Here is a 19,893-nt window from a genome sequence, read left to right as displayed (position 1 = left end):
ACAGTTAGAAAACATTTTAGTCCCAGCAAGTATTCTGCTATACAGATTCTGCATGGCATCAAGCTTGAACTGGCTAGGGTAAAGCCACAAAAGATGAACCCAATATGCCTTGCACATCTGAAGTTTAAGGCAGTTTGACGAGCTGCACAGCATTTATAGAGAATTTTTCTTGCCTAGACTGCATAAAAATGGCCTTGAATAATGTAAATTGAAACAAAGAAATGAGGATCTTACCTAATCGTAGTTCTCCAAAATTACCACATCCAATTTTTTTACCAACTCTGAAATTAGGGCCAACCATTAACACTCCAGAATTTGAAGAACCAGTTCCACGTGAATTATGGCCTGATCTCCCACTAGGCCGTGTCATTCTTTCATCTGGTTTGTCTTTTTTTTTATTTTCCATGTCAAGTTTATGGTACTCCACTTTGATTTATTCCTCTTTTTAAAAATCAGTATAAGCAAATTCCAGTTGGACAACGTGAGAATGAAAACATCATGAGTGAAGTGGCCAGACGGTTACTGTCAGTAAGCAGACAACAGCAGCATGTTCTTCCTGTTTGCAGAGCCCTGGTGGTATCTGTAGTTAATGTATTTCCAGAATGCACAACACCAGCAATATTTCCTAGTCTTTAGAGGAATTCTGTTAAAAGAAAAAAAAAGTTATTCAAGACACTAAGATTCTTCTCATAAAATTACCTTTCCCTTCAACTAGTCACACGATTAAGATATAACTAATTACATTTGCTTTAGAGATCTATGAAAAGCACTACTTTCAGGTTAATTCTCTCTATTTCTAGTATGTAACAGCAAGAAATACTGGTGTGGCTAAAGTATGCTAAAATTTTCACACTTCAAGAAATAGTTATTTTTTCAGAAAAGCAACAAAAAAGCCTTATAAAACTTCTTCCTGAATAAACACACTTAAAACTGACACTTGGATACACTCACTTCACTTTATGCCAGTTGCTCAAAAGAAAGCATTTTATTTATTTTCCCTCAAATAGTATCTGTTGTTTTAACAAAATGCTCAAGCTGCACAGTTATTGAAGTGTCATGGGGTTACTTTACCTTTAAGGAAGTTAAAGTTGCTGGGGACTGAAAGGAGTATCTTCTCCTGACCAATTATTGGTCATTACTGGGGATTGACAGCAATTTTAGCCATTAGAAAGGGAGATCAACTTGTGAACCCTACCTTAAGATGTAAAGTCAGGGCACTTAAGTTCTCTTTGTTTCCTGGCTGTGAAAGGTAACAGAGCTCCGGCCTCTCGCTCTCTGCCCGGCCATGCGGCCGGGCGGGGGCTGGGCTGGGCCCAGCGGCTCCCGGCCGGGAGATGGGGCCTGCGGGGGGCTTGTCCCGGGCTCTGGCCGGGCCAGGCCGGTTCCTGGCTCGGCTGCAGTGACGGAGTTCACCGGGGACTGCCGAGTAAAGAAGGAGAAAAATTCTGGACCTGCAGCGGGCCAAAACAGCAACTACTCTCTCCAGAGCAGCCATGGGGAACTTTCCATCACAGACGGCTCCAGCTCCTGCACCGGCCGAGGCCACAGAACTATCTACAAAAGCCTGGACAAGATTTTAACTCTTTCATTACCCAGACGAGACTTGCAGATTAATCTTTTTATCCAGAGAGAGAAAAGGAAAGTGATCAACATGAAAAGAGACTTTATAAACTACCAGTGACAAGAAAGAAAAGAAGCTTCAGGAAAGGTAGAGAATTAAGAAGATGCTTTAATTAAGCTGAAATATCTTTCTGTTAAAACTATGGAGATGGACAATGAAGTCCTGAAAAGAACTCCTTTAATTCATGACGGAGTATGGGGAGGAATAGAGTGTTCAAAGTGTAAAATTTGAGTAAAAAGTAGAGTAATTGTGACATAGTGAAGTGCTGGAAACAGTAAAGCGAAAATTGGAAGCCTTGGGGGGGCAATGAGAAAAACTGTTTTCTAGTGAAGGTCACAGAAAACAGATGAAGAAAACTTTTGCTTTTGAATAACTCATCCTTAAAATGCCATCCCTAAACTCATGACCCATAACACACCTCAGAGTGATGTGGAATGGGAGGGGTGGGCTCTGATAACAGCAGCTCTGGGCAGCTGATATCAGGGAAAAGGAAAACTATAACAAAAATAGTTTTCTTGTGAGAAACTCCATAAATTAACAGAAAGAAACTTCTGTTTCTCTACAAAGACTGATGAAAAGACTGGAGAAGGAATTGGGACTGTTTAAACCATCAAAGTTCTAAAGTTTTTGTCTCTGTTGTCATGTGAACAAAGGAATGGTGGGTAGTAAGAGATGAAAAGGTTTTTCTGGAAGTTTATTCTGGTGTTCTTATTATTGTAGTTTGTTAATAAACTTTCTTTATTCCTTTTAAGTTTTGCGCCTGTTTTGCTCTTGTTCTAATCCATATCTCACGGCAAGAAATAAGCAATTTTTTTTGTTAATTACTGGTTTAAGACCACGACATGAAGTTATAGAAATATATGGTATTTTCTGAATTGTAATTTCTGAGATGCACAAATTATAAACTCATGGCAAGGACACTTGAATTCTTTCAGTAACTCCTAGAATTTAAAAATAAACTGTATTTACTTATTCCCCCCACTATACTTCTGTCATAAATCTGTTTCCCTCTTCCCCTTCCTCCTTGTCTAGCATCATTGCCTAGACACTAATTCCTACACTGGATTTCAGCAAAAACAATGTTATCTTACTACTGTAATAAAGAACCACAAGAAAGCTTTGATTTTATATCTCAGCTGTAAGAACACCCAATATGGTTTTCTATTTGATGACAGTGGTGTAAAACCCCATAATTCAGAAGGTTCTACACTGGCAAAATTTCACAATGATTTAAGTACCTGTCCAAAATTATTTTCCTGCATTTGCTTCAATGTTGGGAATACACTGCAGTAATGGAGAACATCCTCTGGAAAAAAATATTTCATGTGCTACAGCCTATTTTAAAAGTAGTCACCAGGACCTTATTTTTAACACTTTGAGCTGAAGACACTTCCATTTTGTAAACCAATTTGTCACAAAGTAAAACTATTACTCACATCACAGCTTACCACAAAATAACAAAAATCAAAGAGGTAGTAGTGAAAATATACCAAATAATATGAACAGTCACATGAATAGTTGTATCTGCTAAATCAAACATAGTTATAGCATGGCTATTACTCAATGACATTTAAAAATCACTAATCAACAGCTGACTTATTACCTGAACAATGAAGTACATGGAAATTTGTTTGGCAAAGAAATACAACCACATTTCTGTGGAATGGGGAATGAAAGGTTTGTTCTGAGAGCAATCAAAAAACACAAATGCAGATTACAACCCGAGATGACTTGCTTAATGCCAGGGAAAAGGACTTCAGCAGTGAGTAAAGAAAGCTGTGGTGTTTTATAGTATAGACAGAAGCATTTAAGAAAAAAAAGACAGGCACATTGCTACATAATCTTGCAGGTTTTCAAGCACCACAACCAGATACCCTAAAGTTACCTTCTAAATCACAGATCTCAAAGGAACTGATTTAATGGGAAACAACAGATAATCTTCCCTCACCCACTATGCTACAAAAGCTAGGGAAGAAATAAGAAAGCTAGACATTAAGTGAGTTGAAGCAGAACTTCAAAGTCACCATTCAGTTTTTAGAATGAAGGTCAGCACATTTGATGCAACAGAATGCGACTAAATATTTAGGTACCAAAGAAAGAAGACTTATGTTCCACATCTTACTGGCCTCTTCAGAAAGAAAAAAATAAACAATTCTAGAATTTTTAGTGTTCCAAATACACTATGAACAACATCAGTTTTGCTTTCCAGAAATGTGCCTATTAAATGGACAAATCTATTGCACAATAATTTATGTACTCCCCTTTCCTCCTGTTGAACGGACAGATACTCCAGTTACATTTTAGGTAAGCTTTCTTACATAAACTGAAATTAGTAACTTTTTATAAGATACCTGCTGAACAAACAACACAACAGAAAGCCTCACACTTTTTCCACACTACATATCAAATAGAAGACATGCAATTACTCCTGTCACAGTTTCTCCAGGACACAGGTGTTCTCTTGCATTTTCCTAATAAAATAATCTGCAACTAATTCAAAGTAAAGACAGTGCTTTTGACCTTCTTCATTTCGAAGTTCCTGTACAATATTATATGATATATTTACCTTAAATATACAAAAGTTTTTCATGGTTATATTTATTTGTATTGCACTTACCTATGACAGTGTTATAATGCTGATGGCAATATCTTTTCTTCACCATAATGGTCACATTCTAGAGAAAAAGTATCAAAAGTCAAAGACATATTTATGTAGCATTTGCAATTACCTAGCATATAAAATCTCTGATGCAGAACAAAAGTGCAGTTTTTGGAACTGCATTAGTTTTCTTAGACTGTTAAGGAAGATGCAGCAGATTTGTCTCACAGACTCAACATAATTTTTAAGACTCAAAAATCAGACATCATTCAAAGGTGTGCATCATCAGAAGTGTAAAAGGAATACACACAGTGTAAGCATTCTAAATTATTTGGGAAATCATTTTCTTGCTATATAACAATTACAGGCAATCTGTCTGAAAAAAAAGCCATCCTCATTTCACAGCTCGTTGTTCTGTTTAATTTTCATTTTTTCATTTCTGCCTACATAAACGAGCACACAAACAATAAACTGCAGCCAAACATCAGGGACTATTGTTAGGATTTAAATAATTGTTAAAAAGAATGTATTACTAAATATCAGGATAATGGCAAACACACCATTAAAGCCAAGTTGACAAAGCAGTCTCGTAGCAGTGAAATGACTATGTTCAAGTATGGAGAAGACAAAAGAAGCTACCAAAAAAAAGAAGTCAAAATGGTATTACATAGAAGAAAAAGTAATTAGATCCCAATTATAAACTAAATCCATAATCTATATAGGCTGAAGATAAAAGTTAAAACAAGATTGGCAGAAAGCAAGTAAAGCAATTGACATGCCCAACTAATAGCTACCAGAGATTTGATTTTTTTGGTGTAATCTGATAGGATTTCTCCAAGTGCTGTAGAGAGACTGCATGAAAAGTAAGGAGAGGCAAAGTGAAGACAGCTAAGAAAAATGACAACAAGGTTTCAATTGACCGGCAAGTCACACACCTAACACCTGCAGGAGTATCCCTAGATTAGAGGCATAAATATACACAGCTCCCTAAATCTCTGCTTGAAAATGTCCCAATTAACTCTACTGAAGACTATATGCCACATAAGAACCCTACTAAGTAAAACAACAACTCTCTAGGATACTACATAAGGCAGAATAAAAGAACAGCTCATTTAAGCATCTTCTTTATTCATGTATTTCTCAAATGCCTGATCCTGCAGCAGCAGCAGGAACATCATTGTAGTTATATGCGAGCTTACATGTTCCAAAGTGTTGTCATGACAATGTTCATACTCGAGTGTGCAAGTCACCTCTAAAAAAAAAAACAACTTGCTATCTATCTCATTCCTTTTTCATGTTCCAGATTTACTCCTAAACAAACTAATTAAGAGAACATTAAAGTAGCTAAATAGAACATTCCACTGCCCAGGAATGACAAACTTAAGTGAAACATGTAGCCATAACTGCTCCCTTAGGTAACATAAGCATTACCCTTCACATTGTAATTACAAGATCATACATTACTGCTAGTATCAGTATACTAACACTTTATTTATAAGAAAAGCATACAGTAGTAAAAGAGCTACAGAGGAAAATAAAAAATTAATACCACTTTAAACTAGACTGGGGGAAGGTAAAGGACACAAACAAGTTGACAGTGATAAGAAATTGGGATGGTATGCCAAAACTCAAGGAACTGAGTGCTAGTGAGATCCTTAAACTGGTCCATGGGGCATCAGCTACAACAGATCACACCCAGAATGTTTCTACACCAACACACACAGCATGAGAATCATCACTGGAATAAGTGAAACCTGTCAGGATAAGCCCCTTGACCTGAGTGCCATGTTGGATGGTAACAAGCTCTCCAGGAGGGACAGGCAGGGCAGGAGAGCTGGAAGGGCGGGAATGTAGCCTGAAATCAGCAATGGCAGCCTGACAGTCTCTGAGTAAGGATTAAGGGACAAAAAAATAACATGGATGTCATCATAGGAGTCTACTATAGGCCACCTAGCCATGATTCCAGAGAATGACTCTTTGATGAACTAAGGGAGACCTTTAAAACAACTGCCCTTGTCCTTACAGGAACATCAACTTGTCAGATGCTAACTGGGAGCATCATACAGCTGGCACAAACAAGTCCAGAACAGCCCTAAATCTGGACAGCTTCTTGTCCTCGTTTAGGGCAAATCTGGGAGAGAACCTCCAAATGGGGTCCCCCCAGAAAAGCAAATCCAAGCAGCCCCTCCCTCCAACTGGTTTAGGAAAAAGCAATTTCCTTGGAGAGAAGTGGAAAAAACTGTTTATTTAACAGAAATTGAATGATATTAAACAATAAAATCTTTAGCTGTTCGATGAAATGGCAAATCCAGGAAAAAGTCCTTTTCATGTGCTGTAGCTCAGTCTGCTTAGGTTCTTATCAGTCCCTCTGGCACCGCAAAGTGCCGAGGCCCAGGCCCCAGTGGGCCCCAGGCATGAGCTCACAAGGTATGTCTGGGCTTTTTTCAGTCCAGAGCAGGTTACAACAGATCCAAGGAAAAAAAGAAAAAAGAAAAAAAGGTCCAGGGAACTCCTCTGCCTCAGCTAGCTAAAACTAACTAAAAGCCAAAGAGAAGCTCTGTCCTGCTGTCTGTCCGTGCTGCAGACACCACAGTCCAGGAGCAGGATGTGTGGGAGTGATGTTTTTCCTCAACACAAACTGCGTGCTTCTTCTTCACACCCTTCGCTCTCAGAGCCAGTCTAAAAGGTGCAGAACTTAATATATAACATAAACCAGGTGACTGGGGATACCAGTATCATAAAGTCACCCCAAGACAACTTATGATAAAGCTACTAATGGAGCCAGCTATGAAAGGTGCCCTCCTTGATGTGTTGCTTATTAACAGGGAGGATCATGTAAACAAAGTGGTGACTGGTGGTCACCTTGGCCACAGTGACCACACAGCAATTGAGTTTAAAATCTTGGTTTTCAGGAGGAAAACTGACAGCAAAATTTCAGTCCCAGGCATGACAAGAGCTGACTTCAAGCTGTTAAGGGACCAGTAATGTGCCCTGAGAAAATGCGTTTGAGGGTGCTGGGGTTCATCGGGTCTGGTCATTTTTTTAAGCACCATGTCCCAGGGGCACAGGAACAAGCAGTTCCAAAATGTCAGCAGTCAAGCAGAGGAGGCAGAATGCCAGCTTGGCTGAGCAGTAATCTTCTCCTGGAAATAAGGTAAAAAAGTGAGGTGTATGCCCACTGGAAGCAAGGTCTGGTGAATGAAAGAACTACAGAGATGCTACAACCAGTGATTGGACCCAAGGGAATGGCCTGAAGTTGTGTCAGGAGAGGTTTAGGTTGGATATTAGGGAAAGTTTTTCATCCAGATGGTGTTTGGGCACTGGAACAGGCTCCCCAGGGAAGTGGTCACAGCACCAGCCTGTCAGAGCACAAGAAGTGTTTGAGCAATGCTCTTGGGCATATGGTGTGACTTTTGGGGTGTCCTGTGCAGGGCCAGGAGTTGAACTTCAATGATTCTTCTGGGCCTTTTTCAACACAGAATATTCTATTGTTTTATGAAAGATGGTAAAGAAATAGTTCTGGTTTCAGCACAAGGCATTTAAAATTCACTCAGCCTTCTGGCATTTTCATACCTCTGCAGTTTCTGACCTCTGAAGTGTCTGTTCACATACTTCTAATCCCAAGGGCTCATGATTCCTGGCAATTATAGTAATTTAGCAACAGAGCTTCTTCCCACATCTTCTAGAAGAGTGCAGAGAAAGTTCCTAGTACCTCTCCCACAGACTTCCAAGAGACGTGTAGTTTTTATGGGATACTTCACCTGCTAGTCTTCAACTAAGATGGAGAACTCTTTACTTTCCAATAATCATTTCAATGTTACAAATACATTTATACTGCACAAAAATTAATACAAGATTCCATCCAACAAAATTCCTGTAGAGATACTAGAAAAGTAGAGTAGAAAACATGGAATTCATCCTACGAATCTCAAGCAAGAACTTCATTGTGATATTGTAATACAAAATTTAAACATCTAATCAACTACTTCTGCTATTTTCATATGCCTCAGGGAAAGATTAAGCTGTTCTTTCTAGATTAGCTATTACTGCATCATTTTCATTCATTTTTATATACGTGTCTCATTGAAACAGAGGAAATCTACGAAATTCTAAATCCACAGCAAACAGGCTCATAATTGAAGATCCCTTGAAAGATTAGGACAGCAGTTCCTAACTGTGAAAGTTTTCAGACAGAATTTGAATTGGAAAAGATCTCCAAAATTACATGTGATTTTGTTGGATCCACTGTTTATTTAAATGAAAAATAAACATTTTATGATTCAAGAGTGGATTTCATTATTTTCACTTTAGTCCAATAAGAGAAAATCAGGCTTTCACAAGACTTTCATGTGACCCAAAGAAGTTGAGCTGCTATTCCAATTATTTGTATTACAAATAAATGACTATAGCTTTATTTTTTGTATAATGTTTTCCTAAGCAAATTCTAAAATAAAAAGTTGTAAATGATTCATTGCGTAACTCAATTAAATGTAACCAAATTATTACTTCATCATTTTTCAGATTTCTGAAGCAGAAAAAATATGCAAAATCATTAGCACTTTAGTCAAAACTAAAGACAAAATGAGTGTGCTGAAATATTCAGTATATAAAACTTCCACAGATGGTACGTGCTCCTGATACCGTCTTTGAAAAACAAAGAACATTTCCAAACAAATATCTCCTGACACAATTTCCCTCTCCAGCTATCAATAACCTGTATCAAAATTGCTCATTACTGAACCATTTTACAAGTCTTAGATTGTATTCTTTATATGTGACCTGAATGTAATGAAAACTTACTCATCAATAACTCATTTTGCTCTCAACAATATAATCCACTATATACACTTGGGGAATTCCAAGACAAACAGCATCTGATTTTATAGCTTTTTTTCAAAATTTCAACATAAAAACAAAATACAAAATCTGCTCCTCATCTTTTCAGAAGTCAGCTAATTCATCAAAGACTATTTTATTCTCCCATTCCTTAGTTACTTCAGTTAGGTAAGCAATTACCTTGGAACCACTGTAAAAAGAATATGCAAATCCTCTGAAAAAACATCTTTTTCCCTAAAAAAATACCAATATTTTGTAGCAGATGTGAACTAATCCAAGAAATAAGGATGGTCTTTTTCAGCTTCACATGGGAGGACTGCTGTCTCCACAATCATAAAATAAGCATACAGGATATACGAGAAGCGACAATGCACCTAAATAACATCTTCAGCAGGATGAACATTCAAGCCATCAAAAACCACAACCACATCCCTTCCCTGCCAGTTTGCCTTTCAAAATACTGAATTACAGATCCCACATTTGCTATATTTTTTTCTCAGAGAAAAAGAATACATAATATACTAGTAAATTTGAAATCCTTTCTAGCGTTTCATCAGCAAAGAGGGAAAACACTCAAAGCAACTGCTACTTCTTGGTCACATAAGATTTTTCACACTTCACAAGACATGGGTGTTTATTTAAGAAGGCAAATATAATAACCTAATTTCAAAGGCAAATGAAATCTGTAACAGATTATGCAGGAGCTCAGCTGTGCAGTTTATTTCTCAGTGTGCATGGCCTCAAAACACTTTTATTTTGATTCATGCTCTTCAGCACTCCAAACCAACTAACACAAGTTACACATATCACAAGTGCACACAAATTTTGCTTGCATTACCAGAACTTCCAACAATAAAACGTTTGTATCTCATATACTTTCTACATTACCATTACTTTTTTACTTAATAGTCTCAGCTTTTCACAGGTTCTTATTTTCACTTTCTGAAACTCAGACAATAGTACTGTTCTCGCAGCATTCAGTCTTTTTTCCACATCTGCCTTCTGTAATACCAAGCAATTCTAGACTCAGCTAAGTTTTCCAAAACCAAGAACAGAACTTCTTAATTTTGGTGTACAAATTAGACTACCAGCATTCCTAAAAAATGTGATTGTTTTAAAATATCTATTTGCTTACTCTTACAGATATGTATGATATTCCTTATAAAAAAAGGGTTTAGGTAACTGAATATGTCTACATACATACAGTCTCAATCTACAAACACATATGAATGAGATGCCCTCAAAGAAGCAGCCTAATTGAAAGTGTCACGGTAAAACCAAGTATCTTTCTTATGAATGAAAATTTACATAACTAGGCCTTCTAAAAAGTCTTGGTTTCATCTCTAGCAGTTAATATATTAAATAAAAAAATTACATTTTTCTCTTACTATATCAACTGCCACATACTATTTTCAACAAAAATAATTAATTCGAGATTCTAGAATAAGCATTTCAATTGTCATGTATATAGGCATTTCCCTAGGGAAAGTTCATCAACAAGCCACATATGGCCACATACAATCTCCTCTAACACACAAAATCTAACAGAGGAACACCTTTATTAACACATTTAATCAACCACTCGTCTGTACAAGAAACAAAAGCCTACCTTATCTTTATTGAAGCTTGCTTAAGAAGTCTATTCTAGTTAAACTAGCGTAATTTTTCTTGTACCAAGATTTAAAGTCACATGAACAAATCTAAGGGCTGCCAATATCCAAAATTTAGTATCTGTTCTGTACACTTAATTTTGTCAGTTGAAAGTCTACTACCTAATGAAAAATGCATCCTTCTGCACCACCAACTGCCAATTCTGGTCAACATGCTGTCACATCAGAAGACATGTACAGTACTGGGAGTCACCCTAACTCAGTATAATTTTTCCACAAATTACAGATTGGACTAACTATGTAGCAATTAAGATCTCCAAGCAATCTCTTCATCTCTTTTAATTCTAAACAAACACTAGCTGAGATGGCTATCTCTGGTCACTGCATAAACATTTTTAAATTCTCATTGATCTGGAAGGCAAGTTTGGCCCTAATCTACGAATTACACTTCATCATAGGCTTTCACCACAAAATCCTACCAACTTCACCTTGGGATTCCATGCAAGTGCATCCAGTTACCTGGTTAAAACTTCGGTGCACACATCCTTCTTGCCTTTCATATAATCACCATTTCTGAGTAAAAGCTGAAAGTCAGTTTTCAGAAAGGAGAGCCATAACACAACGAATAATTTTTAAAAGTCTAAAAATGACACTATTAAAGCTGATTTACTAAAAAGAGCACAGAAAGGACAAAACTGATGGCTAAGCAATACTTCAATTATTTAACCATAGAGACTTAAATGGGCTATATTGTCCACAGCTGACACAAAGCTAATGCTGAGCCAGCTAAAGGTACATAACAGAGGCTTCAATTTTCTACATGAATAATTGTACCACTGCACACAACTGTTATAGCAGAACAACAGAAAGGTATGGATTAGTCAAAGGCTAGGCCAGAGAAACTCTGAAGTTAACACATCTAAAAGTTAGAAAACAAAGCAAGGAGTATTTCATTTCATCTACCACCATAGCTACATCTGAAGACAGAATTAAGCACCATGGTGAAGCACCCCAGTGCTACATAGAAAAAGAATCCAAAACATTTCTTTGAGTCCAAAAGACACTAATTCTGTCTTCAGGTGAAATTTTGCATAGGCTAAAATACATAATGTGCTCTAGCATTCCATAGTGATTGTGAAGATCAGTTTTCAAAAACAAAAGTATTTTTAACTCTCTGACACAATTCCTTCTGTCACTTCACTACATGGTCAGATTCTACTTCAAGAACTTAACACAGGAGCCACATTCAAATTTAATAACTCCACATGTGAGGAAAGGGATAACTCATAGTACACGAAAATATCTCCAGACTGAGTTTTGCAGTTATGAATCTGTCAAGGCTTTCTAACAATAACAAATAACAAACAATTACATGGCAATCAAATGATTCTGCTGTCTTAATAGTCTCCATAAACTAGACAGGTACCTTCTACAGCAATTCCAAGTGTTTTACTACAACATACACTTGCAAATCTCCTCTCACTTGCATGGCTTTCTCTGCAATGTAAAAACATCTTTATTAAATTGAAACTACAGTTCTATAGTCTTCAAAAAGGCTATAAAGCTTTTTTTTTGTGTTATAAGTTTAGTAAGGAATAAAAGGAGATAAAGTCTCAGACACCACACCAAATAGAATCATGCTTGACACCTTGATATTGAATGCATAAGATGCATTAGTGACAAATATTTAAGGAAAAACACTAGCCACACTTAAGGTCTTGGATTCATCATTAGTGATATAATACAAATCATTTGAACTAACACCTTCCTATGGAACTCAGAGGAAAAAAAAAAGTCTCCCAGAGTTTTACACAAATTCAAACAACACTGAATATCAAATCATCTGATGTAAATTGAAAGCTCTGAGAACTGAACGTGATGCTGTTGACATCTGTTTTGTCAAGGTCCAATTGCAGTTACTTAACTACACTGATTTAAAATCAGAATAAAATTCTCAAGCACAAATGAGAAAACTTAAGTATGTTGATGTGTGTAGTAAACTCTTAATGTACCACTTAGGAAGATTAAGATAGAATCATTCCTCAAAAGCATCAACGTTAGCTAAGCTTAGCTTTCCACAGCTTAATGCTCAACACCCACACAGCCACAGTGCAGTAATTTCACCTCGCAGGATATCTTCCACATTTCCACAGCATTCCCAGGCCACCCTCTTATACATCTTCAACTCTCTTTCTTCACAAAACCCGTTCTTTCTTCCCACACTGAAATGTTTTGTCCTTCCTCAGTGAAGAGAAATGTTCTATTGCTTGCCTAGTACTACAAGTTGCAAGCTGAACAGCTTTCAAGCTACTACCAACAAAACATAGAACATCCTTCCTTCACCATGGTAATGGTCAATAAATATCTACTGTCTAAATTGTTTTTTATGAAGCTTACAGGAACTTACCTAACTTATCTTCATAGGCATAATGATTTAAGCTTGGTTAAAACTGCCCTAAAAATTCTACATTTCTACAGGCAGCAGATTAGAGACCTGCAAATCAAAAATACTTCATTTCCTTAAAGAACGGACTTTTTTTTCAAGAGAAAATCTAAATTACAATCAACAGAATTTACTTAAAGGTCTCACAATGTTTTACACAAACAATAGTGAATACTGTTGGAAAAATTAAAAGCAAACACAAGAGCATTTCTATAAAGACATTGCTCTCTCAGTCTGACAAAAGCTATATAGAAAATTCAGTTATTTTGTCTTCCTCTTATTTGCTGAAAAAATTCTGCCCTGCATCTTTACATCTTTTACATCTTTACAACCATAAATTCTAGTTTCATCATTTTTATTTCTCCAGATTTAGAGATGCCTCAACCTACCATCAGCAAATGTTACAAAGAACCTTTAATAACATGACAGACTGAGCAACCTGCTCCTTAAACATTGCAAGAAGTGAGTGCCAACTGAGGTGAATTTCCACAGAAAGTAAAAAATACTCTATATAGAACTTCTCCATTTCCAGAAGAAAGTATCTGCAAGGTGCAACTAAGAAAATACTAGTAGCTAAGGTTAAAGTGAAATATGTCTCCCATGACCCTTAAAGCAATCATGTCCCTGACTTCAGCCTCTACAGTATTCTATATACTTCATCTTCCCAAGATTACTGTACAATTACTGAAGATTTAAGAAAGATGTACTTTTATGGGCATTATCTACATTTACACTGACATCAAAAATGTCAATAGTGCATGAAAACAAATATGTTCTTCATTACTAACTAGCAGAACTCCTCTATAGCAATGCTGAATGCATTTAAAGATTGCTTTATATCATTACATTAAAAAGTCGTTGAAACATGCTAACAGTCATGTTAACTACTTCATTTAACTTCAATAAAAAGACATAAAATGAAAACTGCTTACTGCCTTAAACAGAGAAAGATACTCACAGGATTCTTCTATGCATAACAATTTTTTAAATAGTACTTTCTTCTAGGCTGCAGACATGTGTCCTCTCCTGGACTAAATCACACCTTCCAGCATCACTTGGGAAGGGAACTTGCCGAGAAGCCGATGATTTTAAAGCATTTTCTACAAAAATGCAGCCAATGCAGCTTTAAAAATTAAACAGATCCAACATTAACTAGGTAATTAGCACCTCAAGCTCAAAGACAAACTGAACCAAGAAGAACAGTTTTAGGCTGCAATAGAACCTAAGTCTGAAATTTGCAAAACGCAAATGCAAAAGACAAAATGCAATCAACTTTGATGGGTTAATACAATGGCTCTTCTATTGCATGTGGCACACTACCTGCTGCTCCTGTTGCTCACCAGCCTCAGCACTCCCAGGCCTCAGTGAAGCCATTACTCACTCAAGAGTGCCAGAAAGTTCACAATCTCAATAACTCACTACTGAACAGAAGCTGAATGAACTCAGTGGAGGATACAAGAGACAGGATGGAGAGCAAGAGCGGAGCTACCAAACTGCAAGGCCAGAAATGGAGCAGCAGAATGCCCCAAATTAGAGAGAAGGGCCTTTCCAACAGCTGGCAGCACATTCACAATGACTGGTATTTCACACCCCATCAAGTGCACACACCCCAGTGGCCTCCACATACAAAATGCCACACAAACACCTTCTTCAACTCTGCTTCTGCTGGAAACTGTTCCATCTATATTCTGTTATTGCACGGGGTTTATTGAATAAAGAGCACAGCAATTCACAAATTACTCAATGAATATTTAGAGAGAATACAAGAAGTTGTGACAAACCACATACTTCAAACTGAAATCTAGGCTCTGCTTGTCATAAAACATCTGTATTTTTGGCCTACTGGAAAGGACATCAACCTCCACTGTTATAGTCCACATCCTGTCTTAATCAAAAATAACATTATTGAAACACATGGTTGATTAAGAGTATGAATTACCACCCAGGGAGTCTGGAGGAAAATAAAAGTATTTCTAGGAAAATTACATTAAATTTACTTAACTTAGTAACTTAATAACATTAAATTACTAAGTTAACTAAAACTGTTACTACAAAGTCTTGGTATGTTAAAAGCTAAGCTGGCTAGTAAGAAGATCCTAAAGCATAGGAAATAGGATCCTACAGAGATCCTAAAGCGTAGGAAAAAACGGCTGTAGTTATATTAATGATGTTACACACAAAGTCAAATTAAGTAATAAACTTACTTGAATATGCAAATCTTACTTGTGTGTGTGCCATGGGCTTCTTTGACCTACAGTTATTCGGGCAAAGACAGTACTGATTGATCAGTATATCTCCTCCCACTCCTAAATCCACAGCACAAGGCAGAATACCAGACACAAATGGTAAGATAACTGTTCTAACTTTTCATAACTACAGAATATACTCATTTTGTACTAAATACCCTTCTTTGAACAGCCAAATGGGGATTTTAACCTATCTTAAATTAAAAAGGCTTCCCACAGAAAGTCAGAAACACCAGATAAAGGAGGTGGTGAAGAGAGGGAAGTGTAGATATTACAACTGTTCTCTGTAAGAGATAGGGAACATGCAGTTCAATACACATCCTAGAAGAATGCACTGGTAAACACATCTGTTATATCCTAAAATTGCTATGTATTTAATATTATGTATTTACCACAAATATTTCTTTTTCTAACATATATGTATATTTAATATATAAATATTCTCTGCCCCTTCTGTTAGAAAGAAACCTTTTCATAGATTCAAGGTAATGAATATATCATCTATAGAACACTAGAAGTAAATATAACAGGTGAGCTAAATCTCACCAAAATAAATTATTCCATACTTTACTACTTCCTCTTCAGAACTTCCTCAGAAAGTATTGCTTTCAGAAAACTCCCTAAGTAAGCAAAATCCAAACTAATTCCACAGCATGGATCATTGTGTGATGTCTCCTCTTCCACATCCTCCCTATGTCAAAGAGGAGACATTAAATTATAATGTCTAAGACCACAGGGAAGGACAGACGTTCCAGTCACTGTCTTTATCAGCAATCATCACCCTTTTAACTTCCTTCTCACTAGTTTGCTTTTATTTAAGCAACTATTTAGCTTAAATACACACATTTTTCTTCACCCAGCTCTTTCAGCTGTAGCTTACAAACCTCTAGAACTCCAGTGACAATGTCTAGGAGACTACTCAGAATTATACTCAGAAAAACAAGCACAGCAGCATCATGCTTGATCTCATTGCACTGGTGCTGCAGTAGCACTGAGGAAGCATTAAAAGGCCTGCATAGCATAAAAAAATAAGGATTGTCAGAAAATATACAAGAATTACTTCAAAATTACTTTTTAACCTTTTATTTGATCAGGGAAATCAATTATATAGAAATCTCAAAATATTTTTGAAAGAGTGTTAAAGGCTCAATGTACGTTGGAGACATACCATTCCATTTACGTTATTAAATGACACCAAATACTATTGTCAGTTTTAGATCATTTAAACACAGACCATGACCAAAAAGGATTGTCCCACTCTTCCCTTAAGCATTGTCAGGTATTTTGTTGACACAACCTCAGGTGAGGTATTAAGGGTTGACTGAAAACTCTTGACATTAACCTTCAGTTGAATCAGTGAGCTTAAACTAAGAAAGAGTATGTCAGACTCCCTTACAATTTTGTTATTCCTGTGGTTAGTGTACATTTTTAATTACATTATTACTTTTATGTACCACATCCCCCAAAAAAATCACTTAAAAGTAAAAAGAAAAGCCTGAGGAGCAAGATGTAACTGGATACTTTGTTTACAACAGACTGAAAAAAATGTTCAGTTGGAGAAAAGTTAGATAAAGACAGTTAATACAGCTGATCACTACTCTGTTCTTTATTGTAATTAGAAGATATTGAAGAAAAGTAACCACTGCCAGTTCCCTATTCCTCATGTTCCATTTATTGTTGTCTCAAAGGCATAACTAAACCAAATCACTCTTAAACGTCAGAAGACTTCCTAATCTTTTTTAAACCTATTTTCAAAGACAAGAGTGAAAATGTTAGAAATACATGTAACTTTAATACTTCTAATCACAGACTTCAGCACAGTAACTAGTGAACCAAGAACAACTCTATTTCCATAGGACAAACTTTGTGCATACAATGGGGACACTAAGATTTGATATAATGCATGATCTTTAATAATGCAATGAATTTAACTATGACACTATTGAAAACTGAAAAATTGCAACAGGATGTAAATTCAGTCTTCTTAATTGTACGTAAATAGATTGGACAAGGGAAAAACTCTTTTGTAGGCTCAGTTACTTCTTTTAGGGGAAGAACTTCAGAAGAGCTAAGACATGGCCTGTCACAAGTTAATTCTCTCAACTAATCTTAAATATATTTATCTTGATCACACATAAGAAAAAAGAGCTCTACAGAAAATGTGATGTATCAGAACTAATATTCCAGATTCTGAAATTCATTTACATGTTATAAGCCAATACATCTATTTGATGCAGAGTGAGAGAAAAAGATTAATTTCATTAGCTGAAAGTCATTCTCTCAGCTGATGTAAATAGTCTGCCGTTTGCCAGGTAATTTCTCCATTTCAGGCTAGCACAACAAAATACCACTTTTTCCACTGCAAATACTCTTTAACTGTAGAAACGTCTCAATTAAAAAGAAATTGACTACAGGATACTGAGGTCGAGAGAAGACATCTCCTAACATAATAGCTAGCAGATAAACTTCTATCTCATCTTTTCCCTTTAAAGCAAAATTGCATTACTCCCATCTTGGATTTTAACATCCCAATGCAGCTCAGGATAAAATGCACTCACTAGATAAATGAGTTCAGAAGAGGTGTGAGTCTAAAGAGCAGGTAAAGTGTTTGTTCTTACAAGCAGTCATAACCCAGGCAGCAAGGCTTAATATGCTTAACAGTGTGATTCACTTATAATCATGCTTAAGGACATGCACAGTATCTATTTCTAACTATGTATGCACTTACAAATGATCTTAACTACAAAATTCAGCTAGAAAAAAAATCTTAAATCATATTCCAATTTCTTTTTACATATTGCATGTCACTTCAACACTCATTAAGGGTGTCCCAGTAAAATGAACAAGAATGTCTGAAAATAAGGTCTGTACGAGTTCCATGGTGAATCACTGAAATACCACTTTTAGATATTTTAATTAATCAACTTAAAACTACTACATTCAAAGCGTGACTATAAACAAGTTCATAAAAAGCAAAATAAAAGGTAACAAAAAAAGAGGACCGGCAGCTCAATTTGCCTCTAATCTGCTAATCTGGTAACCCAGCACAATCGCACTCCATCAACCTGCTTCTACAGACCAGGAAAACAAATTTAGTTTTTCCTACAAACGCAGCTTAGTGCTCGGTCGGACCAACCACCGCCAGCAGCACCGACACGGGCCGCCAGACAGGGAACCCCACGGCCGCTAGCAACTCCTGCAGGAGAGGGCACTCGGAGGTCTCACAGCGACGGCTTTTGCCGCCCGGGAGCGCAGCCACAGGGAGGCGACGGGCCCCTATAGCCCCGCCGCCCGGCTCCCCACAGCCGCCCGGGGCACGGCCCCGCACAGGCGCCGGCTCTCTCTGCCCCGGCCCGGGCGGCCGCCTCGGTGGCCGCCGCGCTCGCAAGGGGCTCCGCGGCCCCCACACGCCCCGCGGCCGCCAGGGAAAGGGGGAGGGAGGCAATTCAAGGCCTCGGCCTACGGGGGTGCTGAGACCGCTGCAACCGCCGCCGCTCCGAGAAGCGGCCAGGGACAGCAACCTACCGGGGAAGCCAGGGGAGCAGGGTACAGGCTCGGCGTTCGATCCTTCACCTCTGGGCACCGCTTCTCGACCCGCCCCGCCCCGCCCCGCCCCTGGCGCGGGGCTCCGAAGCGGGGCTGGCCGGGGCGGCGCTCCGAGGCGGAGGGGAAGCGGCGGCGGCCCGAGCGCCCGCCCCTTCCCACCGCGACACAGGCGCCCAGGAGGGCGGGCCGCACCGCGCGGCCCTCGCGCGGGTGATTGACAGGGCGCGCAGGCCACTCGGGAGGCAGGAAGCGAACGTCAAGTTGGGGGAGGGGGCGGGGCTTGCTGGTGGGCAGAGCCTGCAGCCAATGACGGCGGGGCGGGGCGGGGCGGGGCAGTGCGGGGGCGGAGCCGCAGCCGCGGCAGCGCCCGGAGGAGGCCGGTGGGAGGTGGATGAGCCCCGCGCTCTGTTGCTCCCCTCATAACTCAGAGCTCGGACTCCGATGAGCCCGCGGTGCGCCTGCCCCGGCTCGGCGGCGCGCCTTCCTCGCCTCAAGCCTCTCCTTATAGGGACAAAGGTACCTGTTTAATACGTGAAGGGCTGGCCTCCTTGGATTGCCCTGTGCCCAGCGGCGGCTGAGTCAGTGTCGGACCGCGGGCGCCTGGAAGCGCAGCTCTCTTCTGTCGTTTGCTGGGTGACAGTCCCCAGATGCCAGCAGCCTTCGTCGCCGGGCGGATCGCGGCTGGCAGTTTCACAGAAATGCTATGCCCGCCTTGTGCCCCCCGTGGTTGGCAGTGCTGGGCACTGTCGCCACACGTAGGTGAGGTTACCCTGCTCGTCAGACTCGGGCATCCTGCATTCCCTGTATCCGTGCAGGGGAAAATTAGAATCCCGCTCTCACTTGAACATCTGCAAGTGCTGCCACGTAATTATTAAAAGAAAAAAAAAATTATAAATGCTATATAATAGACTTCGTGCCAACACTCGTGCAAAAGAAAAGACCTTTATGCTCTTCTCTAGTTCTCCAGTCAGGAGAGTAGCATTTTAAAAACA

The 19,893-nt window shown here is 38.7% G+C and overlaps 1 protein-coding gene across 5 annotated transcripts in view; it reads right to left on the bottom strand.

The window, feature by feature from the left end:
• Positions 1-19,034, bottom strand: part of CSNK1G3 (casein kinase 1 gamma 3) — a 75,448-nt gene extending 56,414 nt beyond the window's left edge. For 2 of the 5 annotated variants that reach the window (XM_058826910.1, XM_058826913.1), the window contains exons 1-3: positions 18,881-19,032; positions 4,239-4,296; positions 235-643 (exon numbers count right to left, since the gene is read on the bottom strand). In XM_058826910.1, coding sequence (XP_058682893.1) covers positions 235-406 — 172 coding nt within the window. In that variant the 5' untranslated portion in view covers positions 407-643; positions 4,239-4,296; positions 18,881-19,032. Of the gene's footprint in view, positions 1-234; positions 644-4,238; positions 4,297-18,880 lie in introns of all 5 variants that reach the window. The other 3 variants (XM_058826912.1, XM_058826914.1, XM_058826915.1) reach the window with 2 other exon arrangements.
• Positions 19,035-19,893: the final 859 nt, after the last annotated feature.

This window comes from Poecile atricapillus, chromosome Z, assembly GCF_030490865.1.
Source record: "Poecile atricapillus isolate bPoeAtr1 chromosome Z, bPoeAtr1.hap1, whole genome shotgun sequence".
Lineage (NCBI taxonomy): Eukaryota > Metazoa > Chordata > Aves > Passeriformes > Paridae > Poecile > Poecile atricapillus.
The sequence above is the reverse complement of the archived record's forward strand: the minus strand, read 5'-3'. Positions and strand labels throughout refer to the sequence as shown.